This window comes from Coturnix japonica, chromosome 5, assembly GCF_054131305.1.
Source record: "Coturnix japonica strain WE chromosome 5, WE-NBRP24, whole genome shotgun sequence".
Taxonomy (NCBI): domain Eukaryota; kingdom Metazoa; phylum Chordata; class Aves; order Galliformes; family Phasianidae; genus Coturnix; species Coturnix japonica.
In genome coordinates, this window is record NC_140667.1 from 12,414,174 (window position 1) to 12,439,783 (window position 25,610).

Sequence of the window (25,610 nt, forward strand, 5' to 3'; positions counted from 1 at the left end):
CTTTCTCTTAACAGCCTCACTCACACTTCAGAACTGCAGCTTGTTAACCTTGAAAAAGCATATTTCTTTGGGGATTCACCTCTTGGCAGAAGGGTGACCATGTACATTTCTGTGCCACTTGAAGAAGCACAGCTGAGCTTCTTCACCTCTGCTTCTCACCAGCCATTAACCTGATGTATACATTTACACAGATACAGAAAAAACAAGGGAGTTTCATGCAACCGCTATTCTACTTGAAAACAATTTTTCAGTATTTTAATATTTTCCTAGGTTTATAAGAATTCCTATCAAAGTAACATAATAGTGTTTTGTTTACAAACTTACTCACTTTGATTACAGCTGCAAACCATGTTCTGTTTTCAAGGTCTATAAGATCCTAGATCTATTTCTATACTACTGTATCACAGAAGCATTTATGAGTATGTATTAGTAGCAAGTTTAACACTGTCTACAATGCAGTCAGTATTGTAGTAGTCACTGTCCTATTTTTCTTAAATTTTTCCTTGTAGATGAGATAGGAACTTATTCCACTTCTGGTTCAGAATTTGGAGTAAAGGAAGAACTTTTTCTTTACACCCCTTTAAAGTCTGCTTGCCTTAAAAAGATATATGATTCAATGTACTTAAAGGTTCCACTAATGAACCAGATCCTAACATGTAAAAGTTTTTCAGCATGAAAATATATGTTGTAATGACTGAAAAATGCACTTGGGTCCAAGTGGCTTTTTATTTGAGCATACAAGGGGTTATTAAGGCATGTTGTTATCTCAGGTCTAGCCTACCACTGTTCTGGGTAGAAATGTGTGGTGTTCTGGCTTGGTTTTGCTTTTTTTTTTTTCCCCTTTATCAAAATAGTTACAGTAATTCAAACTCAAATATTCCTGTTATTGTATTAATAGTAACGATGACATAATAGTTCAATTATACCCCTCAGGACTAGGCTACATTGACGCATGCAACCATGTGCTCATAGTCACTTCAAAGACAGTAAGAGAGATGGAAGATATTAATTACCACACCCAACTCCTCTTGACTTCACCTCTCATCCTGGAGATAACCACCCACAAAGCTGAACGGTGGTAACCAGTTATTAAAGTGCTCATAGCCCTCTCCTTAACAAAATTAAACTTGTTTTAATCATCTCTGATGTTAAGCAAAGCCTTCTGGGTCAACTAGATACTGCAGCACTATGAGAGCAAATGCAGAGCAATCCAATTCTGGGCAAAGTTAAAGCCCATTGAGGGGCAGTAGGGAAGAGCTAGCAGACGATGGCTGCTCAAGAGCAGCTTAGAGACAGACATGCTTATGCAACCCTACCTACTTCCCTGGCTGTCCTAGATGAGTCTGAACAAAGCAGCTTTTGTTTGCAGACACAGCCAGGCTGCCAATTCAAGTTCAATAACTGACTCTAGATTACAGTAGACATGCCTAAACCTATAGGATAAAACTAATTTCAATCAAGTCAGTCTCAATCAGCATTCAAGGCCGATATCCCGCTGTCCTGCAAAACAGATACAAAGAACATAAAACACTACTAAACTATTTAGTCAAATCAGTACAAGAAAGGCACAGAGCTAAGCATGTGAAACAAGGGTCAAAATCTCAACTGTCATATTGAAAAAGCTTTCACAGAAACAAGTTCTAAGTTAAGAAATAAGACAAGAAATTTTAAATGTCTTTTTTTTGTTGTTGTTTTCAGTGTAATGATTGCTGACGCCCATCATGGATTCTGAGCACTCAGAGCAGACTCTAACTGGGGCTTGGGTAAGGTTATTCTCTCTCTGCTTCAGTGCCCGGTTGTGCAAGAGGCTATTCATGCTTCCTTCAGAGGCTATTCATGCTTCCTTCCGCTCACCTTTTCACCACTTTGCCTGTTTAGACTGCAAGTCTTATAAAGGTAAGAACTATCTTTTAGAGCGTGTTGGCACTCTGCTAGGTGCAATACTTAATCTTGCAGGCAGGGCCCTTTGAAAGGAGTGTAATGTAAATAATATATTTTCTCTGAAGAATAGAGCACAAGTCTCCTTGTAAATTGTGTTGCAGATAAAGTTTCCATCACACTTTTAACTATCAAAAGCTATGAAATCTTACACTGTAGTTCCACAAACATTAAGCCAGCTTTGCTGCCAAAAGAAGCAATCTCATCTGGCCAAAAAAAAGGTTAGTTTGAACACGTACGGGTTCTCCAAGGCAGTTTACAACATAGCTGCACTAGCTGCATAAATGCTTGTGTTGGCACAAGGAATGGAGCAGCAGGACCATTTCTTACGGTGGCAGTGCCAGCTAATACAGGCTGACAACCAGTCTTGAAAGTGCAGCCCAAGTTCTCCAATGGTTTCATCTCACACAGCCAAGCTATGGTGGAAAAGCAAGGGGTCACTCGATTTTACTCATAGAACTGCTAATACTCACCTCCCAAGAATGCTGCAAGGTCAAGTATGTTCATGTTGGTAAGGCGTTACAGAAGTAAAATTGGTAAATGTTTAATTTTCTCTCTTTCATTTTCCCCTGCCCCAGTCACTAAGTATAACTCAATTCAAGTTTCATATACTAAATCAGTGACTTGGAACAGCTCCTAGAAGGTAGGCATCAAGATCCCTGCCTGCAGGACAGATGGAGGCCAGTCACTGTGCATATCTATTCTGATTTAAAACTGTTCTGCAATGTTGCCACAAAACCAGCCTCTAGAGCAGATGTCCTTTTTCATCTTTATAAGGGGAATGGCTGCAGAGGGATAAATGATTAGTAAATCAATTTCTTTGGCATGCATTCCAAGTGTAAGCACACATCCCGTCAAGCTGACAAACAACAAGAAAGAGGTTTTCTGAAAGGTACCTTAATAAGGATGTTAAAGATATACTGGAGTGAAAAAAAGGAGGGGGAGGGAGTCTGAAAACAGACTTTAAATGAGGACGTACATGGAAACAAGGAAACAACTCGACAAAGAAACAACAAAAGCAAAAACAAAGGCCTGGAGACCTTCAATCTTCACTTCCTGAGTTTCTTAGCTCAAAGCTACATTAAAGCATCTTTTTCTCTATTTTAGTGCTGCTGTTATCTGTTAGAAAAGGTACTGCTGACACTTGCTACCTGAACAGCAAGCCATCATAGCTACTGTGTATCCACAGCTGTCTATAGCTTCTGGAACCAGTGGCTTTTCTCAGTTAAATACTAATTAGGCCCACCTGAAAATCCAAACATCACATGGATCCACTGACAGCTGTTAGACATACTGTGCGTATTTCAGCACACATTAGACAGCCCCAATGTCATTAACTTACGGGAAGCCATCAAAGTGAGGAAGTACATAGCTTGCTTTCACAGACAGTGTGAGAGAGCAGGCATTTTGTTTATTTTCTTAAGTTCTTTGAAGTACTGCTCATTCTGAGAGCTAATAGCAATTCCCATCACCTTGAAAATACGCTGATGTTTGACGACTGAGGCAGAAATAACCTGCTATAAACAATACATCAAGGCACAGATCCCCAAAAATCAGTGTGCTGGCATACCTGGGTGGTGCTGAACTTTCAAGGCTTCTCCAGCAGCTCTGTACGAATGCCAAGTTCTAAGCTTCACTACAGGATTCATTCATTTTATAAGCCGTGCTACAGTGCAAATGCCCATGTTATGAATTACTAGCTACTGAATCAACAGCTCCCATCAACTCTTTTCATAACTCCTTTCTGATAAGAGAGAAAACAGGACTGGGCTTCACGTTATAACAAGAACAATCCTAGAAACTCTTTGTGCAAGACAAGTCTAACTGAGCTGATGCTTCAGTCACTATGATATTTTTTAATACTGTCAAAATAAATGAAATAAAAATAAATTTAAAACATTAAATGTGTGTAAATACAGCTTACAGCTACTATAAATCAAACTCCTGTGCTTCCTAGGTTATCCCTAAGTACAAGCAGACACTGTTCATGAAACCTTTCCTAATACGCCCTGATCTTGTTAATATTTACGCACACAGGAAGCTCCGCTGAAGTCATTATGACTACTCATATACACAGAGTTAAACACACTGCATAACTGCAAGCCTCAAGCCATAAAAACTTCACTTACAAATGTAGGACCTAGTTTGGTTGCCTATACCCATATACATTTAAAAAACAGCACAGTCTTGACTTTTTCTTCCTCCACCTAAAAACATGGAATAAACACTCATTAGGGTGGAGCTGCCAGAGGCTGTACTCTATACAAATGAAATTCAGCCAGAAGAATTTTTTCAATCACTGCTAAAAATAGAAATAGGTTTTGATGCTTCTCATATACCTATATAAAGAAATAACAGGGTGAACTCTATACCTTCTTGTTCTCTTTCTGTGGACAGGCAGGTACTTGTCACTTTTTTTTCCACGGCTGTGGTAAGTTTCTAACAGAACCATCATTCATTCATTCTCCTTCCACGGCTGGTTAGTGGTCAGCGCTGATGCACCTTACTACCAAATTCAGAAGTGGGAATGTTTTTAGAAATGGATTTCACAGAAATCTTTTTTGAGCCAGCTAATTGAAGCCAAATAATCCAGTGTTAAAAATAAAATTCCTAATGCATTCCATTTGTTTAAGCTTTTTTCTCTCTCCCTACCCCAGGACCCTCCTTTCTCACAAGACATTGGTACACACTGCTGCCCTGCACTCCAATTACACCACACCTGCAGAGTTTGTTCCAGTTTTGCCTAGCGAGGGCCACTTAAAGCAATTCAAGAACCACCAGCTAGTGACAGCTGGCAAATTCAAACCTGTCTCAGTAGTCTATCATATGTAATCAATTGCTAATAGAACTTCAACAGACTCATCCCATTATTTTCTAGCTAATTCCCCCAGGGAAAACAAGCCAGCAAGCTTCCACTTTGAATCATGAAGCTAGTTTTGCCCTTCTCCCTCCCTCCCAACATCTCCCTTTCCCCTCCCTTTGCATCAGTTCACTGCACTGCTTCAGCTTTTCAGCTTGATATCCGTTATGTTATGTCAGCTGTTACATTACGCTTAAAACAATAGACTCCAGCTGGCTGAGGTCAGATGTGAAAACAAGGACCTAACAAAGCCATAGACCCTCCAGTTATACTGAAATTGAGATACACACTGAATGTAGCACTTAATGACAAACTACTTTCCAGACATTTGGGCAAGGCATAAAGGAAACACCTGTCACTGCAAACATTACACACTAATCCAGATAAATCCTAAATTTAAAAATCTTTCTTTTCACTGCTTGGCTCTACTATGCACCAGCATTTCACAGCTTTCATTTTTATCTTTTTTTTCCCCTCAAGATGGAATGTGCATTCATCTTCTTGTTTGCTGAAGCACCAAATGTGTCTTTAAAATATTAAATGTGCATAATTTCAAGAAAAACATCTATCGTGTTCCTTCTAGAGTTACCAAACTGACGCTCAGAGCTTGACGTGGCTTTACACCCCAGAAAGGCTTAGACAAACTTTAACTCTCATGTAGAAAGCTTGACAAAAGCAAATGCAAAATTTAACAGTGAGTAAAACAGGCTTTGAACAGAATTCACTGGAGGGCAGCTGTACTTAAAAATAAATAAAAAAATAAACAGAACACTGGTATTTGATTTGACTTATGAATGTAAACACGAGCTCTTGAGGAACAGGTGAAATGCTAACAACTCTGGAATACGCATCGCCCTGTTTTTCAACATGCTACACACAATACAAAAGCACTATTTTCTGATGACCGTTTGGCTACTGTAGATGACATATGAAAAGCTGAGATGACTTACTCAGAGTAAAGTGATAATTTGGCACTGGGTTCATTTCATACTTTGGCCAGTAATCCTATGCTGCCGGGCTGGGAGGCCACCACGTGGGAACAACACAGGCCACCAAGCCGCCAGCAGATGGCTCCAATCTATCACCATTGCTTTGTTCCAGCCTGCAATCTGTCACCAGCTCCAGGGCAAGCTTGAGGAGGGTCACACTTTTCAGAGTTTGACTCCCAAGTTCAGAGTTTGAGTCCCACGAAATGCCTGGTATGTCATAGCCATCTCATTCCAGTGTGTTAGGCAGATAAATGTCAAATTCTGATTCCTTCACTCATAGTCCCTTACAGGCAGGCTTTACTCTTAAGTTACTGTTCTGATGCACCATCACAGAAAACTCCAGGTACAGAAGGCCAAGAAAAGAGATTTTTTTCCATAGTTCTTACAAAAGGCAGAAATGAGAATAACTACGTTTCTGCATCCAAGCCTATCCTTATCAAATGTAAGCTCCAGTGTAGCAGACTATAATTTGAATTCAAATCTATGTATATTGCAGTCATGTACCAGAAGACTTTTCTTCTCTGTAAATTACTGCTTACTCACACCATACAATATAGGGATGCAGTCAGTACGTTTGCAGGTGACTCCAAGCTGTGAAGCCAGTGCACCTGAGGGACAGGGTGCCATCCAAAAAGACCTAGACCAACTTAAGCAATGAGAAATGTCCCAGAAGAACCTAATAAGGTTAAACAAAGTCAAGGTCAAGGTCTTGTACCCAAGTTGTGTCAATCTCCGTTATTAGTACAAGCTGGAGGACAAAAGGACTAAGCACAGCCTTGCCAAAAAAAAAAAAAAAAAAAAACCAACAAAAAAAAAAAACACTTAAAACACTCGAGGGTACTGGTAGATGGAAAGCTGGATATGAGCAAGCAACATGCCCTTGCAGCCCAGAAAGCCAACCGCAACCTGTGCTGCATCAAAAAGAAGTGCCATCAGCAGGACAAGGGAGGTGATCCTGCCCCTCTACTCCAGAGAGACCTCACCTGGAGTACTGCATCCAGATATGGAGTCCTCAGTAGAGGAGAAATGTGAACCTGTTGGAGTACATCCAGAGGAAGGCCATAAAAATGATCCAAGGGATGGAACATTTCTCCTACAAGGACAGCATGAGAGAGCTGGGGCTGTACAAGATGGAGGAGAGAAGGTTCAAGGGACGCCTGATAGTGGCATTTTGGTATCTAAAGGGAGTTCTGTAAGAAAGAGGGGGACATATTTTTCAGCATCATCTATGTCAACAGAACAAGGGAAAATGATTACAAACTAGAAGGGGGGAGATTTAGATTGGATATAAGAAAAACAGTGGTTTATGATAGGGGTAGTGAAGCACAGGCACAGGTTGCCTAGAGAGGTGGTAAATACCCTGCTCCTAAAAACACCCAAGGTGAGGCTGGACAGAGCTCTGAGCACCTGATCTAGTGCAGGTATCCCTGTTCATTGCAGGGGAGTTTGACAATATGACTTTTAAAGGTCCCTTCCAGTTTAAACATTTAAAAATTCCATGATCCTATATAGATCTTAAAATCAATTTTCAGTGTTAACACTATCAAAGTTTAGCCAAATGATTTTTTCACCGCTGAAAAGGAAACATTTAAGGTGATGGCAAGAGCATAGCTGGAAGGATGCAATCATATTGGAAATCTTTCAGTAGGTTTAGAAATTCAGTATCTATGTTCTCCTCCATACAAATACACCCAATTCATCTCACTGAAAGCTTTAATTGTTCCTTACAGCCATCCACGTGATGAGAAATCAGGTAGGCCAAACAACATGAACTTTATGGCTACAGCCACAAAGTGGTGAGAGTTGTCTCTGGCAGCAACATTTACACAGCCCTTCTCTTCAAGCCCTATCTCCCAGTAGATATATATTTTTTTATTACTCATATAAAGTTCCCCAAATCCATGTGAAAAGCCATCTCTTTATTAATAGTTCAATCCTTCCAAAGGATATTTTTACCTACCTCAGGACACCATCCAACTGACCCCAGCCACTCCAAATGGGACACAGCACGGTCCAATGCTGCCCTCTACAGATTTTAAAGGGAAAACTATGACTCCCCTCTACAACCGTTAAGAGCTTAGACTGGCAACATATCTAAAAGGAAGAACTCTTCATCCTTACTTTGCTGGTTTTAGCACAGTCTTCTTTCATATTTCTTCTTCATTCGCTCCTGCCATTCTTATTCTGCTCAGACTTCAGCCACACCAAGCAATACTAACCAGCTTTCTTTTCCTTTTATTCTTTTTTCTTTAAAGCTCATCTCACTATATTGGCTCAGCTATTTAGCAGTCTATCTCGTTTCCACTTTACAAGCACTCTGATTTGGATCCCTTGCTCAAGATGGACATAAAGCTGTACTTAAATTCAACTAAAAAATTGTCACAGCCTTCCAAAGCAAATTAATTAAATCCCTTATACATGTCATTTACATAAAATCTACAACTTTCCTGTGCAGACCAAGGGAATTAACAAGAGATAGCTTTGTGAACAGCAGGAAGAATTGAAGAAGTTTCCACAGGTAGCAATCCAAACCAATACAGTTGGTTGTTGCTCTGGTTTCATCTGGGACAGAGTTGGTTTTCTTTACAGTGGCTGGTGTGATGCTTTGTTTTAGCTTTAGGAGAAAAACAATGTTGATAACACACTAATGTTTTAGCTGTTGCCAAGCAGTGCTATCTACAGCCAAGGACACTTCAGTTTTTCATCCCTGTGTGCTGTCCAGCCACCACGAGGACTGGGTGGAAACACAAGGAGCTGGGAGGGGACAGCTGACCTAAACTGACCAAAGGGATATTCCATGCCATACAAAATCACGTGGAAAAAATAAAGATATAAAAGTGAGGGGAGTTGGCTGAGGGGTGTTACTGCTGCTCAGGGACTGGCTGGGCATCAGTTGGCAGCTGGTGAGCAACTGATCTGTGCATCACCTGTTTTGATAATATACATATACATTATTATCATTACTTCTCTCTCCCTTTTTCTGGCTTGGTTAATAGTATCTCAACCTATGAATTCTATTCAACCTATGAATTAATACCTCAACCTATGAATTCTACATTTTTTTCCATAATTCTCTCCCCATCCCACTGGGAACAGAGGAGTAAGCAAAAGGCCTTGCACTGTTTAGCTGCTTGCAGGGCTAAACAACTGCAATCATGCAACAAAACACTTGCATCATCCACCAGGAGGCTCAGGCACAAACAGAGCAGCAAGTAATACCTGTGTTCAGAGGAAGCTCCTTGTTCCAACTACTAGGACCTAATAAAAATGGGGAAAGGGTGATTTCCATATCTATTCTTTCCTAGGTCTTCAAGCCACTCACATTTGGCTAACAAAAAATGCACAGAAGGCAATTTCAAATGAAAGTTGGATTCTCAAACTTCAGCTATCAGTTGAGTGATAGAAAGGTGGTGATTCTCTGGACAAGTCTATTTGCAAGTCCTACAAAAGCAAAAGTCTGAAGGCAGGAGCTCATCATATGCACATCTGCTATATCAGTCGACCTTGTTCTAGGTCAGGCCAGGGACTGCTTCTGAGGCTGCCAAGTCTTTTACTTTCTGAAGTAGAGTGCTCTTCAGAGAGACTGCCTACATCTTCGACTGCAGTCTGCAATGCACAGCATGGGGAAATCCTTTACAAACACTACTCTCACTTAATTTTTCAGAGCAATGAAAATGAGAACAACTATCAACGCTCAGATTACAAATTTCTGTCTTGGCTTCATGAACAATGAAGATAATCAGAAAAAAAAAAAAAAAGATGCTAGAACCACGCTGAACCATTTGATCTCTATGAGATCTTCAGAACCAAAAGCTGTTGGTATTTTTCTCAAGGCCCATAAAACAACCCAGTGTAAAAAAAAAAAAAAAAAAAAAAAAAAAAAGCCAAGACTCATCTTCAAACAAAAGCTTATACTGAAGCAAGAAATAAAACCTGGATCTTATACGCCTCAGTTCTGTGCCATTTTCTAACAACTGTGGAAATTCCTTCACTGCTGATAACACAAATATTAACCACTGAAGATATTGCCTTTTTTTTCCTTCTGAAGCCATTTTAAATATTGAAGAAATGCTTAATCTCTTCAAGTAAGAAGTACACTGAAGTAGGAAAGGAACTCCAAACAAGAAGCTGGAAAGTGCTTATAATTTCAGCACTAAAACAGTCACTTTTTTTTTCTTTTCTTTTTCTTTTTTTCTTTTTTGAATCAATATTGAAATGAGATTCCTTCACAAAAATAGCATTTTCAGGCAGACTAAATATCCCTTCGTTCAGCAGAATATTTAATCCCCTTGGATCAGGCGCTTGGATTTTCTTAGATCATGCTGAGATAACAGCATTCTGCTGTGTTCTGGCACCATAAAATCCTTGCTTATGAAAATAAAAGAAAAATATGGCCTCTCTGGGAACATACATCTTTGAATTACTTTTTTTCCATAGTTTAAATATTGTAGTCTCAAAATCAATTTTTTCACAGATACACCACATTCTCTTTATGAGTCATGGCAAAAGCTCTCCCGCATCACTATTTTAAATAGGCCAAGTATGCATATACCCTTCAAAATGATGATCCTTACAGTGTCTTGGCTCAGACTCAGCTCTCGCTGGGCAGATGCCAACAAGTAACTGCAGTTCAACCCCTCCAACAGCACCATCTAGTGAAAAACAATAAAATAAACGCAAGCTAATTTAAAGAGTTTTCACTGCCTTCTGGAAGCTAACAAAAGCCCAATTCTCTCCTATTCTCCCATTACAACTGCACCTAGGTATAGCTTTCATCAAGTTTCTTTGCCCTGTGAGGTGTGGTGACAAGCAGAGAAATATTCAAGAGCTAATTGTGAGCTTTTTGTCTACAGCTGGAACATCGATAGGAGCACAGACTTCCCCGATGGCATCTTCAGTTCTCTTATTGTTATGAAGAAGTATTAACATTTTTAAAACACTCAGAAATTATTGAAAAAATAATTTATAAATTATTGAAAACCTATTTCCTACTTTGGTAGTGGGAAATGATTTTAAAATATTTTAATACTATGAAACTGAAGAGCGAGGAAGTGCTGATATATACATATAATCTCAACATCCCTTTTAAATCTCATTTGCATTATTTGTAATGTCTTCTGTGACTACTACTGAAACAAGAAAAATCTTAAAATTACGATAGAATAAGAAAGTTTGTTGGGTAGACGCTAATAGGAACTAGATTCTGGAACTTAAATTTTGTTGAGGAAGGTGCTACAGCTCCTTTGAAAGTCCCACCCAAATTGGATAGAGCATCAGCCCATCCACTGCCATGGAACAGTGGATCACTGCCAATCAATCTGAGTCTCTTTAAAGTCACTATAGTCAGTCATTCAGGAAAAGAATACATTGTTAACATGCAAAATGATTTCCATGATCTCATTCGCAAAATCATTTTTTTTAAATTATTATTTCATTTTTTGCTATGATGAAAAACATGCCTCTCAGACTTCAAAACTAAGGCTTTTGAATGAAGCCTGAACAGGCAGAACAGCAGTGCTTTTAGAACATAGCTTGATTTATACCCGCTGCAGCCTCAGTGAACCATAAACCTAAGGTAACAAAATGCTCATTACTGAAGGGAAGCTGCATAGGACAAACAGAGCAAGTTGGCTTAATTCTCAAGTTAATGAAAGCATACCAGCTTACCAGTTGTGAAAGAACGCTGGATCTGGATTCTGCTTAAAGAAAGGACTTCCACTTACTCTGTTCCCCTCACACCCTGACCCCAATCTTGTTCAGGTGTCTGGCTTTCAGCATGGCTAAACAATGGATTCACACAACCAACATGAAGGATTCAAGCTTAACATAACAATAGCTTTGAGTTGTACACAACTTGAACATCCTTAGTATAGGCTATATAGGATATGAGTACTACCGTAACTTTTGTTTTTTTTCTAGGGCTTGATAGACTCACTAGGCAGAAGCAGAAAGAAGTCTCTTTCTAAACCATAAAGAACATTGTGTGCATGACATTAGTTCAGATGAGGATTTGCGTGTTAAGAACAAACCCATGATCACATGAATACATACCATCCAAAACAGCGTCCCTGTAGCAAGAGCTGCGTACTGTTCAATTGTAGAAAGCACACTGAAGATAAGGCATATCAGCACAATAAGGAAGCTGCAAAACAAACAAAATATACCCAATGTAACACAGCTTCACCAAAATCTAGAAGGAAGACAAATACTCCTTCCAACACAAATAATCTGGACACCCAGAAATGACATTGGCGTTGCATTATCTTAAACATAGCCGGCAACTTGTGAGTGTTCCTACTTCACATTGTACGGTTTATTTTATCTTCAGACAAAGAGTTCTGGTGTCAGAAATTATCAAATCAAAACTGCACAAGGAAGTTAGAATTTGCCTACCTCGAAAATTACAGAAAGAAATCTCAACTAAGCCAGAGCTTAACAGACTCTGCCCACATCTTTTACAACCACTTCCCAAAAGGCCCCAGATAAACAAAATCTGGCATCTGAAACACACCTTAGGATACATTCCATTTTAAAACCAAATTTCAACGTAACTATTGCAGAGAGAGAGAGGGAGGGAACAGAAGGGTTTGTTCCCCTGTCCAAGTGAGTCCTTCCACAGCAGGTCCTGGTTGATACAGCATGACCAGGGACAGCCAGGGAGCTGCAGCCGACTCAGCCCCAGGAAGCCCCGTTCCTCAGCTGGGAAGCAAGGCTGTGTGCCTGCTTTTTGCAGCTGCCCAGCTCTGCAGCCTCTGCCTTCAGACCCTTTCCTATCTTAGCAGCTTCAGCTGTGCAAAACACTTAAGACCCAAACTGGATGCTGTCCACTACATGCAAGCATAGGTTTCTTCCAGATCACAAACAACATGTTCCTTTGTGAGGCACGAAGTGAGCAATGGAAAGAAAACTGAGAATTTCATCAGGTGAATCTTTTGAAAGGCTGAGCACTCAAGCAAACAAATGTGTTGCCATTATGATGTGACTGATGTTATAAGTTAGATTTCCCAGTGCCTGCTGTAAAGCACAGTTCATGCAAATCCAACGCACACATACAGAGGATGTGGTGAATATATCACAAAACTGTGAAGAAGCTTCAATAGTAGGGAATAATAGTAGGCATAAAAAATGAAATTAGTCAGTGATGACAATAATTGGATGTTAAGAGGATAAAAAAAAATACATAAGTACAAAAGACTACACTTTTACACAGACAAACCACAAATATTTAGGAGTCCAATTTATCTCTAAAACCTTCTTGTATCTAACTTTTGATCCTCTTAAGTAGCAGTAACCTGTTCCAGTGAGGCAGGAGAGCACAAGGTGAACCAGTGACTTGAAACATAACACATTTTGCCCATGTGTCCAGACCTTCTGCCTATAATAGGTCCTTAGTCACTGGAACATGGACAGAAGTACTTTCAGTTACGTAGAGGCAGCTGAAGATCCCTGGACAAGAAATCTGATATACACAGAAGTGCTCATTCCAAGAGTCACTTAGGATGGTGTAAGCTACCTGAAGACACTGAGCTGTAACAATACTTGGTATAGTCATTAATATTAATCCACTTGTAAAACTGTAACCAAGCCAACGCATTACACCACAAGAGGGCACCAAAGCCAAGACTATCACATTTTTGTACGTACCACGCTTGAAGAGAAGCAAACCAGGATCAAAAATAAAAGCCTGTGTGCCTAGCTGTCAAGAAGAGAAACTAAAGGGTGAATTGTTTACCAAAACTCGTTTCTATTAAAGGAACTGAAAGCTGACTTAAGAACTCCATCAGGTGCCAGTCAGAATGCCATCCACTTCTAAGGAGTTTCTTTTCACAAGGGTATGTTTCGATCTCACTATCTGCTTTCCAGACAAAAATAAGGTAAATAAGTAAGGCAGCTTATCAAAGAAAATTCTTCTTCAGACTGTTTTATGGAAGTTGCTTGGGACACACTTGCAGCCTCTCACATAGCAAGTACATCACTAAAGCACTGACAGGTACCAGGGACTGCCAGATGAAAACACCTTTCTCTCACAAAAAAGGTGTTTCCAAATGCAGACTATAAGCTTCTGCACTGATGGAAGTAACATGGGGAATGACAACTAGTGGGCAAATAAAACACACCACTCATCATGGGAAAATTGGAACAAATGCTCAGAACTCAGGGGGAAAAAGGAAGTCTAAGCACAAGTACCATAATTTACTACAGTCTTAATAAAAGATGCCAACAAGTTAAGCAGCCTATCACATAAACCCAAGTTTCTGAGCCAAGATGCAAGCAGCCATATAATTTGTGCTCAGCAGGGCCACATCACTTGCTACATATGATCAGTTGCCGGAGTAAGGCCTTACAGACAAGCACAGACCTTATTTAAGGCCTTACTCAGTGGACAGACATACAGGCATAGCTGTTTTCTCATGCATTGGGTACTTCCATCACTGTGTTTTGGTATTTTGTTCAGCAGCACACTATATGATTCAGTAATATTTTAATTCTCATCACCTTTAAGAAGCAAATACCGATACCCTGTCAAAAATGAGGCTGCAGTGGCTCATTAAAAAGATAGCCAAGAGTAGTAGTAAACCAACCCTCCTCTGTAAAAATGTATCCAAAAATTAATCAGCATTTAGTGGAGAAGAAAAAGCAGCTGCTGAGCATTCCTTAGATATAAAGATCCTTAAGAAAGAAAGAAAACAAGATAACATTTGGAAGAAGGGGATTAACAAAATCTCTCTAATCAAAACTGCCATATTCACTATTTTGAAGAACCACTTTTCAGAAAGTCTCCTAAATAATTCTACAGATATATTACATTATTATTTTTTTTCTTCCAGTTGCCTCTTATTTTTTTTCCCCCTTATAAACAATACTACACCACAGAGATGTATCTGTGTTCCAGGTTCCTGGGGATAGCAGAGAGCCTTTTGTCACACCACCAGGCAGCCTGCAGAGCTCCCGCTCTATGCCAAATTCCAGTCAATGGGATTCCACAAAACTTCTGAATTAAAATATACCCATAACTGCGTTGCTGGATCACAGCCAGTGTATTTAGCACCATCCTAGACTGTGTTCTGTGGTTGTAACAATGGATTTATCATCCATACGGCACTGCACAGGTTCAAATCCCTGTTTAAAGAAAGTCAAGAACCTAATCTCTACAAATTCAGAGGATTAGTTCTGCACTTCTTCACATGCAGAGGAAGAACTAACAGTCACTTCTGACAAGAGTTTACTATTTCCGTATAACTTCTGTATAACAACTGATATCTTCAACAGTACTTAAATGAACAGGTTGGGTTTTTTTGTTGTTTATATGAAGAGCTTTTTCTGATGGCCAAAGCTGTCAATGGATGTCCCATTCTTGCCATCTCACTTTGGATTTGACATAGAAAGAATGCTGCAATAGGAGTGCAATTTTCATCTATTCTTATCTAATAAGAAAGACTTAGATAGGAGGATTTAGGTCTACATTTTCAGCCCTCCTCTCCAAATACTTGCAAGACTTGAAGGAAACACCAGTGAAGAGGAAATGGGCTGCAGAGTAAGTGATGACTTCACAAACTTTGGGGTTATGATTTATAACGCAGGAAAACAAAGCAACCACCATTAAAACAAACAAATGAAAAAAAAAAGAAAAGAAACTTCTGAGGTTTCACTAACAACTTCCTGCTGCAATTGACACACCTGCACATTCTCATCACAATAGTAAACATGAACATTATTCTTTAGTGAGTGCAATATTTTTTTTATGGACGTACACATGCATACACAGATTAAACAGGAGAATTATAAAGTCTGTAATGATTTAAGAAATAAGAGAATAGAGGTTCTTTGTACAGTATAATTTCAGACCTCATGTGCACATGCTAGGATCCAGCACACGGCCATACACTTTCCCTCTTCCTCCCTATAAACTGGGTTTCTGCCATTCCCACAGCTGTGCCCTCCTGCTACAGCCTGCCACCTTTCATGTCCTCTTCCAATACCACAGTTCTAGTCTCAGTGCAAGTAACTTCCTTTTCTGCTTCAGAACCAGGAGGACAAAGCATCAGGAAAAGCATGAAGCACTAGGAAGATGCAGAACACATATTTTCAATTGCTACCTACATGAAATTGCTGCAGACAAACAAGCCAACAGTAGGTGAGCAGTCACAAACAGCCACAGGGACAGCATCGACTTATCTCAACATTGTTCTGGGGAAACGTAACTGTCAGGATTCAGAAAGATCTATGTGAGAAATGTGATTTGTTTTGTTTTGTTTTCCAAGAAAGACAGACAGCTGAACATGGAATTTCTTTAAATCTAGCAGTCAGGAAAGGTGCACGAGCATTTATAGGTGCAACTTTGTAATATAGGTGCAACTGTGTAATGCACAAGCTGCATTACACAGGTGTTTACATGGCCTGGCCACACATTCCCACTATCACAGAACTCTTCATAAACCTGTAGCTGAGTCCTGACACCTGTAACCCCTTCCAGCAGCAGCAGCAGAGCATGGCCCTCATCCATGCAGGCACCATATGCTCCAGACCTCAGCCTAGATTTCTCTGCACTCAGCTACAAGCTGGCAATGTGCAGAATGCAGCTGTTCCAGAGCTTCGGTACAAACCAAGCCCAGGCCACACACAGCAGAAAGACCTGCATACATGTGCTTAGCCTGAGAAAGTACAGATCTTTCATCTCCCAAAACCTATTGCTCGTTTACCCTCATCTTCAACAGAGGAAGCAGAGAAATGGGGGGTTCCATTTTTCCATCAGCTCTGATCTCTCTCTCAGATTGCAGGGCCAAGCAGACCTTGCAGATGAGGCGATAGCTGTTTAGTCACTCGCGGGCCGTCCTCAGTTAATAAGCAGCATCTTCCTGTACCACAGCTACTGTATTACTTGGTGCCCTCCAAATACTTACTTTGTAGCTAACTTATATCTAGCAGTGCTACATTTACAACGACCCCTGGAATTTGTATTTCTCTATGTGCCTACAAAACCACTATTCACAGTGCGGACACTGGCACAAGGCAGCAGATGGTTTCTTTTGGGGACTCTGTTTCCACTGAACTACAAGGCAAGTTGTTCCTCCTCAAGCAGCCAGCACTGCTATCCTGGAACAAGCTATTCTGGCCTATCAGATTCCACAGCTGTCTTTTCAACTCTGCTTTTATCAACACTGCATACCTCACACAGCCATAGCCAGGAGCAGAGCTATCTCAGTGCATCTCAGACAGCTAATCACTAAGCAGAAAAGCACATCCATAGACACAGGCATATAGACACTTACACGAAAGAGACTATGCAGGTAGCTGTGCATGGATCAATTTTTGTGTATAACATTTCTACACAGGAATCACACAGCTGATAAGTAAACACAAGCAGCTAGCATGCATTGTATTCAGAAGTACACAGAAAATACATGCAAGATGTATGAAGAGATCAAGGTGGAATTACTTTTGACTATTCCAGAACATACATCAACTTTTAGAACAGATCCAGACTAATTTTCAGCACTTTGTGGTTCCCTGCCCTCAGTTGCTATTTTTTTTTTTCCCCCAGATTTATCTGGTTTTAGAACATTACTGTGCATTTTCTGTTGTTTGATATAGTGTGCAGAATGTTCAGTTAAACTATTAACCAGTTAGTGAGGGGAAGCAATGCTCATTTAGTAAATGTTACAGGTGGCAGGCCTGAAAAAGCTTTACAAAAATATGTCTAGTGATACAACATGGAACATTTAAAAACAAGGTCCATGAGACAAGCTAGAAGAACTTGCCAGACTAATGGTCTCATATACAGAAATATACCATCATCAAAACAAGTATCTAAATGTGGACAAGTTTTACTTCTTGCAGTGTTTTGTACATGTTCTCAGTGGGGGTCTTCCTATGAAAAGGGAAAAACTTGGTGGTAGACCCTAAACTAAGCTGAAACCTCCAAAACATTTAATGGATAAGAATTGAGACTGAAAACCTAAATTGCTACAAATCAAACTTGAGCTCTACCACCTTCAGAAAAGGGATCAGTATTTCCCTCATCCAACAGGGCACAGGAGCTGACTCAACTCTGCTGTCTCCTTTCTAACAACTTTTTAAGTGTTACAGCTACCAAGTCTTGAGGGCATCCAGCTATCAGTCTCTCTACGTACAGGAAGTATTGTTTTAGATTGTAACTGCAGTATCTGTGTTCTTTTTAGTCAGGAAGTCAATGCCTAGTTTTCAGTTATCTCATCTACTAGAGAAAATGACAAACTTAAAAAAAAATAAAAAAAAAAAAGCTTTCCATAAACCAAACCAACAACCAACCTTTGTCATCCTTTTATGTCTTTGGTTGCACTCTGCCTAGCTCTTCTTCTTGATTCTTTGTCTCTGTTACTTTACTGGCTTACGTAGACAACTTACATTAGTTTTTCAGATTGTGAGCAAAAATGGTGTCAAAAGGACATTTCCATGCAGCTTGAAAAATATTATTGTAGTGAAGATTTAGATGCAGAACTTCAGATAAGACATACTGGTAAAAAAAAAACAATATACAGAAGAAAACTGGAAAGTTACCCTTGGCTAACAAGATGGAAATTTACTTTATGGGTTCATCATCAAGGTACAAAGTCAAGTACAAATCCCAACTTGTGCTTTCAAATGCGAGATACTCAGATAAGGTTGCTTTAAACAAAATAATCAGGATTTCACTGTGCAGAGTCTGAAAAGACACTGATTCTTTAAGGACTCTAAACCATAAGAGCACAGCTCAGTGTACTAAAGAAGGCCAATAGGTACCTTCTAATTCTTGAAAGAAATTTCCTTAGCTACTGCATTAGCTGTGCTGTTTAGTCAGTTCAGCTAACTTGCTTAGGAGAGAACCATTTATCTTCTGAGTGTATATACAGTTTAATTTGGCTCTTTGTCCAGGAAAAATGGGAAATATTAAAATAAAAAATCACCACAGCACAGAGTCAGAATAGACCAGCAACCTACACAAACAGTAGCCAAAGATGGCTAGTGAAAAAAAATCTACAAAATCTACAAGATCTACAAGAATCCTAATAACAAAACAAACAAAACAACCCACCAACTCACAAAGCCAGAGGCTTAAAGCTCTGCCCCCCCCCCCCCCCAGATTCCTTTGTGTGCAGTTTCTTTAAGAATTTGACTGATCTTTCTTGGCTTTGTTCTTGAGACAGGGGAAGGAAGGAGGGGTACAACCCCTTCCCATCTTCCAGCCTCACTACAGCATGAGGTTGCATTGCAGGGGAAAGTATACTTGTACTGCTGCAGTGAAGAATGATTCCCTTCAGGACCTAGATACAACAGTTTCCTGTCCAATGAACGCTTCCTCCCTTATGTCCTACATAGGTCAAGCTAGCAGACAGATCACTATTCTCAGCTGTCACTTGCCATCAGAAAACCTCAAACAGATAAACAAAGTGTGAATACTTTGTTTGCATTACCTTAGGGCTATCAGATGGAGTTTCCTGTTAATACGTATTTGTTCCAACTGTAAGGCTAAGTACAGTTGGTGCTTCCTGAAGGAAACAATGGCATAATTTTTAACCATCTCCTTGACTTCTTGTCAAAGAAATACTATCTTCTAGCTCCGGCATGAGAACGTAGTTTTGTTGTACACGGCAAATAATATACAATACATGGTAGTCTAATAAAAACAAGTTAGCTATGCAGCTAATAAGCAAGCTATCACACTTACTTGGCCCTTTTGAGAGATTAGAGTCTGTAAAAATAATTTAAATTATGGGCAGCGTACCAAAGCACAAAGGACACAATGAATCAAAAGTCATTTAGGACACAACACCAGAATTATTGCAGGAAAGGCCTTGGCAAAGTGTATGATTGCAGTAGAAATGCAAACCAGATGTCAAGGTGCTTCAAGAGGAAAGGTTAACTGCTCACAAAAGCCATGTTATTGCATCCTGCAGCAAGGTATTGGTTCCTCTGAGAATAAGCATGGCTGAAGAGGAAAAAGATGATAGGTGCAGTATAAGAAGCTGGAAAAAAAAAAAAAAGTATGCTACATTTGAAACAAGCACATGACTTGAGATACTAACCACCAGACCGCAATTGCTTCACTAGGACTCCTCAGACAGTTTGTTACAAGCTTCTAATATGCCTGATCACAAACAAAGCAACAAGAGCCACTGAAGAAATGAGTGCACATTCCCAATTGGGAAGAGAAATCAACCAGTACTAAAAGCCTAAAGCATTTTTGCAATTGTTTTCACAGGCACATTAGACTTGGCAAGATGAGAATATATCATAGCGCTCATGCTTGAAGTCTACAAGCGAGAATAATGTAAAACAGTGAAATCTTTTGTTATTCTTATGGTTTGACAAAACAGTACTGAACAAAAAAGATCTCATTTTCACAACATTTCTGCTTGGAATTACTCTTACTGGCCAAAAGAGCAAGGAAAATGCCTTTAGGAAACAGAGATGTCATGTTCTTCTCATCCTCTGACACAACCATGCGTACACACATCCCGTATCAGCCCATCATTCAAAGCAAGATCCTGAAATGTTTTCCAGAATAGGTCCTCTTCTGTACTTCACTTGCAGCTCTAGCACAGCCCATTTCACGGTGAACACCAAGTTCCACCTACATTTGGTTTTAAGCATGCATTCAAATCAAAGTGGATCTGAAGCATCATAAAAGCATGGCCTACTACACAGCCTAAAAGCCATTTGGTGTCAGTGCCAGCAGAACAGGTGACAAACCATCATCACAAAGGGCCCTGCAGTGTTCACAGCCACAAGTGCAAACAAAGCATACTCAGCAGGTATGCTTGCCTCGCCTCCTCCTGAGGCCATGGAACACTCGAAGTCACCCAGAAGTATGGGGCCAGGAGAGAATGCTACGAAGTTTCTCTGAGGGAAACCATACTGAACATACTAAATGCTTGGGTGAGGAGAATGCAGAGGAGAATGCAGGCAGAGCAAATTTGTATTTGAGGCTCAACCACCCATATTACTTACGAAGTGCTGCAGCCAAGGTGGGGGCCAGGCATCTGCCTTATTTCAAACAATAGAGAGATGTGGGCATGAACAAACATGAGTTGCAAGCACAGGTTTAGATAGAAAAGTTGTGCACCATAGCTGAAAGCAAACATTTTGTTCTTACTGCAACAGAGAACTTACCTTTAATTATCATCTGATTCTGGTTAAGTTTTCATTTTAGTAGGTGGAAGATAGGAGAGGTGTGTTCTGAAAACTGAGTGCTACAGTAACAGCAAACCTCATTTTGAAGGTGGCATTTTCTACAGTTACTGAAGGTCCTCTAGGATCACTTACAAGAAAAGTGTAAAAACAGATACAAGGCAGCATTTTAAATAACATAATATCCAAATACAAATAAAAGGATTCAAAAAACCTCTCCATTTTTGTGCAAAATGCAGCTTCTGAAAAACTACCAGCCATAAGCCATTACTTTGCTGCTATCAACCCTATCAGTAAGTTTCCTAGACAGAATCTCACTGAAATTTACCAAAGAAAAAGCTGCTCTTATTGCCCTTCTTCCCATTTGTTAATTACTTTCACAACCACTATACTACAAATCACTTTCCCCAGTTAAAAGGACACTGTACTGTGCCTCCTAAAATATACGCATCTGATTTGCATGCTGAAGAGGGGATGCTACAATAGGCAAAGATGTGTTCTTAGAAAACAAAAGACAGCTATAAATCAGGCAAAGAGCTGCAAGTCTCTATGAAGATATAGCGGGCAAGTATGGCTACACAGCTCCTTTTTGTGATTATCTTGTTGTAGTGGCATAGGAGTATAACACTGCAGAAAAACAGACTTGGTCAGCTTCTCAGGTCAGAATTAGACCTCACTTAGAAAGCAGCTTCTGGCCAAGTTAGAATTGTATCCTACCCCCCACCCCAAAAAAACAAAAACAAACAAACAAAAAAACAACAAAACAAAACAAAACAAAAAACACAAAAACAAGGCAGAAGAAATGAAGCAATATCCCCACAATTTAGGAGGCAGATAGCAACCCAGTCTTGTACAAGTGATCTGTTGGTGCACGAAAACTTTCAGGAACAGAAATCAGGACTTAATCCTTACATGTTCTACAAGGAAACAACTACGTTCTCAGCTCAGTGAAAATCCTCTGTGACGGGAAGTCAACATTGACATTTCTAACATAAATATACCTAGACATAAGTATACAAATGGGGAAGAAATAATCCTACTTTGAGCTACTGACCTGGATACTTGCTCTGATCCGTTCCCATCATGACCAAAGCAGTGTCAGACCTGAGCAACTCTGGCCTACCCCACCCAATCTCCCAAAAGCCATCCATGCTCTTTTCTCCTGATACAACATCATCTGAAAGAGACTATCATCAGAGCCAGCAAGTAAGATGAAGACCGTGAGAAAGATTTGGAGCTGGGATAAGTACTCTCAAGCCATTTTAATTATGACCCTCTCCTTTAATTACTTATATCTACAGCTGACAGGTGCTTTCAGAGAATTCAGTATTGCCTTCTCTTTTTAACAAGCTGATAACATAAAATGGGATCTTTATTAATTGATAAAAGTGGAAGAAAATGAGGAAAACTCTCGCGTTTTAAATGGAAGATTCATGGGGCTTAGAGCTTCTCTGCCTTTCCAGCCATATCCACCAAAGTACTGATTTGGGGAAAGAAAGAAAAGAACAAGTGCTATCAGGGTACTAGAAGAAAGCAGTATAACTAAGACAAAAATCCTCTTCCTCTGAGAAAAAAATAATACAAAATAAAAAGTGTACCAAGCTGAATATCGGCTTCAATGCTTTGGAAACAATGGTGGCAATGTTTGAATATCACCAAGTTCATTCCAGATGGGTACCACAAATGCTCAAAGAATCTTACGTATCCTTGGGTTGAAACTCCCTCAGAAGTTTGTTGTGCTGTTCTCTTTCCCTGAGCTTGAAAAGAATAGTTCCAAAGCTGCATCATATTGAGGTTATCAGTTGATGCTTCCACTTAACATATAGTTAAATTCATCTTATTTCAAATGAAAATTAAGTATGTTAGAGCTTGCTAAATTTGGGCTTCACGTAAGACAGAATCCAGTTCAAAACTTTGTGGAAGGAGCAAGCGAGAACTGTGTAATTAAATTTAGTAGAGAATATTAAGATCTCTCAATATTTCTCATGCTTCTGATACACTACAAGACAGTCTGAGGAGAAGGATGAAACACATGGGAGACATTACACTATGTAGTCTACTATTTCAGTGTTCCCATGAACATTAAACATACAGCTCTTAAAACCAAAGAACTTACAAACCACACAGACTGCAAGTGCTTGCTAACAGCAAAGAATAACATTTTGAACATAGTGATCTAAGTCTGAAAGGCAAAAAAAAAAAAAAAAAAAATTATAATTTAACAATATAACTGAAATAGTAAGCAAAATGCCAAATATATGCTTGGTTCAATTATATGGAGGAAAAGCTGAAGTACGTCTGCAAAATTAAAATGCCAGAAATATTGAGTTACTCAAATTCAGGACTAAAAAGAATTTTACTTCATTTAAATTTCATCAGTACTCTGAGTATACAAAGTGATGTCAATCTGCATATCGTTGCAGTTCCTGTGCTGTTGGATTTCTTGGTTGTTGTTGTAGAGTTTTTTGTGTTTTGTTGTGTTTTTTTTTAGTGTGTGTGTTTGTTGTTTGTTTTGTTGGTTTTTTTTTAAGCATCAATATAGATGTAATAAAGTGTTTAGTTATTCTTCAACATATAATAGTTATAAAAATAAATTAATAATGCACCAAGTTAAATATGGGCATAAGCCTTAAAGAGATGCAAACCTTGAAGGGCTCTCACTCCAGGAAGCCACAATTCCGTGGCCAAGCTACCAGGAAACATAAAATGCTGATTTTCTGTCAGAGTTCAGTGCCCTTGAGATTAAGCTGCCATTTCAAGCATACGTTTAGAAAGTGTCAGTAAAATGCATTGATATGATCTGACAGCATATTAAGAACATCCATTTAAATAACATATGACCTCATGCCAAAACTATGTTTAAGATGCTATTCTTGGCCCTAAACTACTAGATATTTTAAATATTAACAACGCTGCAGCAGCAGCCAAAACACCGTGAAATTGCTGGGTCAAATACACCCATCTATATGATACTGCAGTCAGTCCACATCCTTCTATATGTATAAACATCTGTCAAGGTTGCCAATAATAATTTTCAATAATACAGCCTCTAGCAACCATTTACTTTCCATCTATTCATTCATTTCACCTACTTAATTTTCAGTTATGAGAATTTATTGTTTAGAACGCTATCCTACAGATTGTGACAGTCATAACATTGGAGGTGGAAGGAGATGAAAGCTGATGAGAGAAACACTGCACCATAGAGTCATCTGTCCCCAACACTTCACTTCTTTGCTTTGCTTTTCAACAAATGAAGGTTTTCATGGTTACAATGAAAACTATTAAAAATCAGCCTGACATTTTGAAGGTACTTCTGTAAGTGCATCATGATTAAATCACTACAGTTCACGTGCATCAAGTAATCCATAGAATTATTCTGTGTAAAGGTCAGATTTCCACAGTATATTTACCATCCAGAAGCTAAGCTACAATTCTTTTGAATAGATTTTCAACTTAGTGCACTAAGCCCTTTTCAACATGTATCTACAGTTATAGATCCTAATTGCTTTTGGCCATTCCAGACTTCTCTTTAAAGAAAAGGCTAAGTCATGCAGAGCTCAGAACTTCAGAACAGGAATTTCTTGCAGTCCACAACAGCAATTGGAGACAGTTAGGTTATTCTTTCTGTACATTAGTGACAAAACTCAACTTACAATAATTATTACTGTTTTAAAAGACATTAAGCACTTCAGAAGATTTAGAAAACCAAATAACACCAGTAATGCCAAAAAGCATTTGAACAAAACTAAGCAGCACAATTTCAGTCTGAAGGACATCATTTGATTAAGGACATTATTGAAATGGCACCTGTGCCATTGGAGAATACTGGTGTGTTTTTTAACGTGGTGTCACCTTCGTCAGTACAAACAAAAGCATTGTTCTGCTTAGAAAATCTTTGGCAGCAGATTTGGGAAAATAACAAAATATCTTTAATGTGCATAGCACTTAAGGTTTGTTCCATAACCTGATGAAGCAGAATTAATTTCTTGACCAGCCTACAGGATATGCTTAATTAAAGAGAAAAAAAAAAAGACTAGAAGTGTTCTGTTTCACCTTACGTACTCTTCTTTTTCCCCTCCTCAAGCAATTGTTTGGACAGATTGCTACTCTAGGCAGCCTGCAATAGTACTGAACACAAGTAAGTAAACACCAGCTCAAGCCCTTGTGTTTTTACGTTTCTTAAGAGATACCATCATTTTTTAGACATTTCACAGATAATATTGTAGACAGTGAAAGATTTTGACCATCTGCTGCACAAAGGCCCACAAGAATTACAGAAATATAACCCATAATTTTTGTGCCCAAGGCATATTCACCATAAAACAATCACTTTGAAGAGCAGAGGACTTAATGCAACAAATAATCCAAAAATAAAATAAAGAATACGAAGACAGATAATTTGCCAACCTCACATTTGCAGATTTCCTTTTACAGGCTCTTTCCAATACTCATCAAATGCCAACAGAAAATTATGCTATTGCAAAACCTCCTAATAATTTCTTTTCATCTCAGTTCTTAACTGGGGAGAAGAGAACAAACTCACGTATCATAGAATCATTGAAAGGCCTGGGTTGAAAAGGCCCACAGTGATCATCCAGTTCCAACTCCCTGCTGTGTGCAGGGTCACCATCCACCAGACCAGGCTGCCCAGAGCCACATCCAGCCTGGCTTGA

General features: G+C 39.3%; 1 protein-coding gene across 7 annotated transcripts in view; it reads right to left on the reverse strand.

Moving 5' to 3' along the window:
* KCNQ1 (potassium voltage-gated channel subfamily Q member 1) overlaps positions 1 to 25,610 on the reverse strand; it is a 314,910-nt gene that overhangs the window by 264,126 nt on the left and 25,174 nt on the right. For all 7 annotated transcript variants that reach the window (XR_014947023.1, XM_015863924.3, XM_085550022.1 and 4 more), the window contains exon 2: positions 11,839 to 11,929. Coding sequence is in view for 6 of the 7 variants with exons in the window: in XM_015863924.3 (XP_015719410.2) it covers positions 11,839 to 11,929 (91 nt within the window). In the remaining variant the exon portion in view is untranslated. The remainder of the gene's footprint in view (positions 1 to 11,838; positions 11,930 to 25,610) is intronic.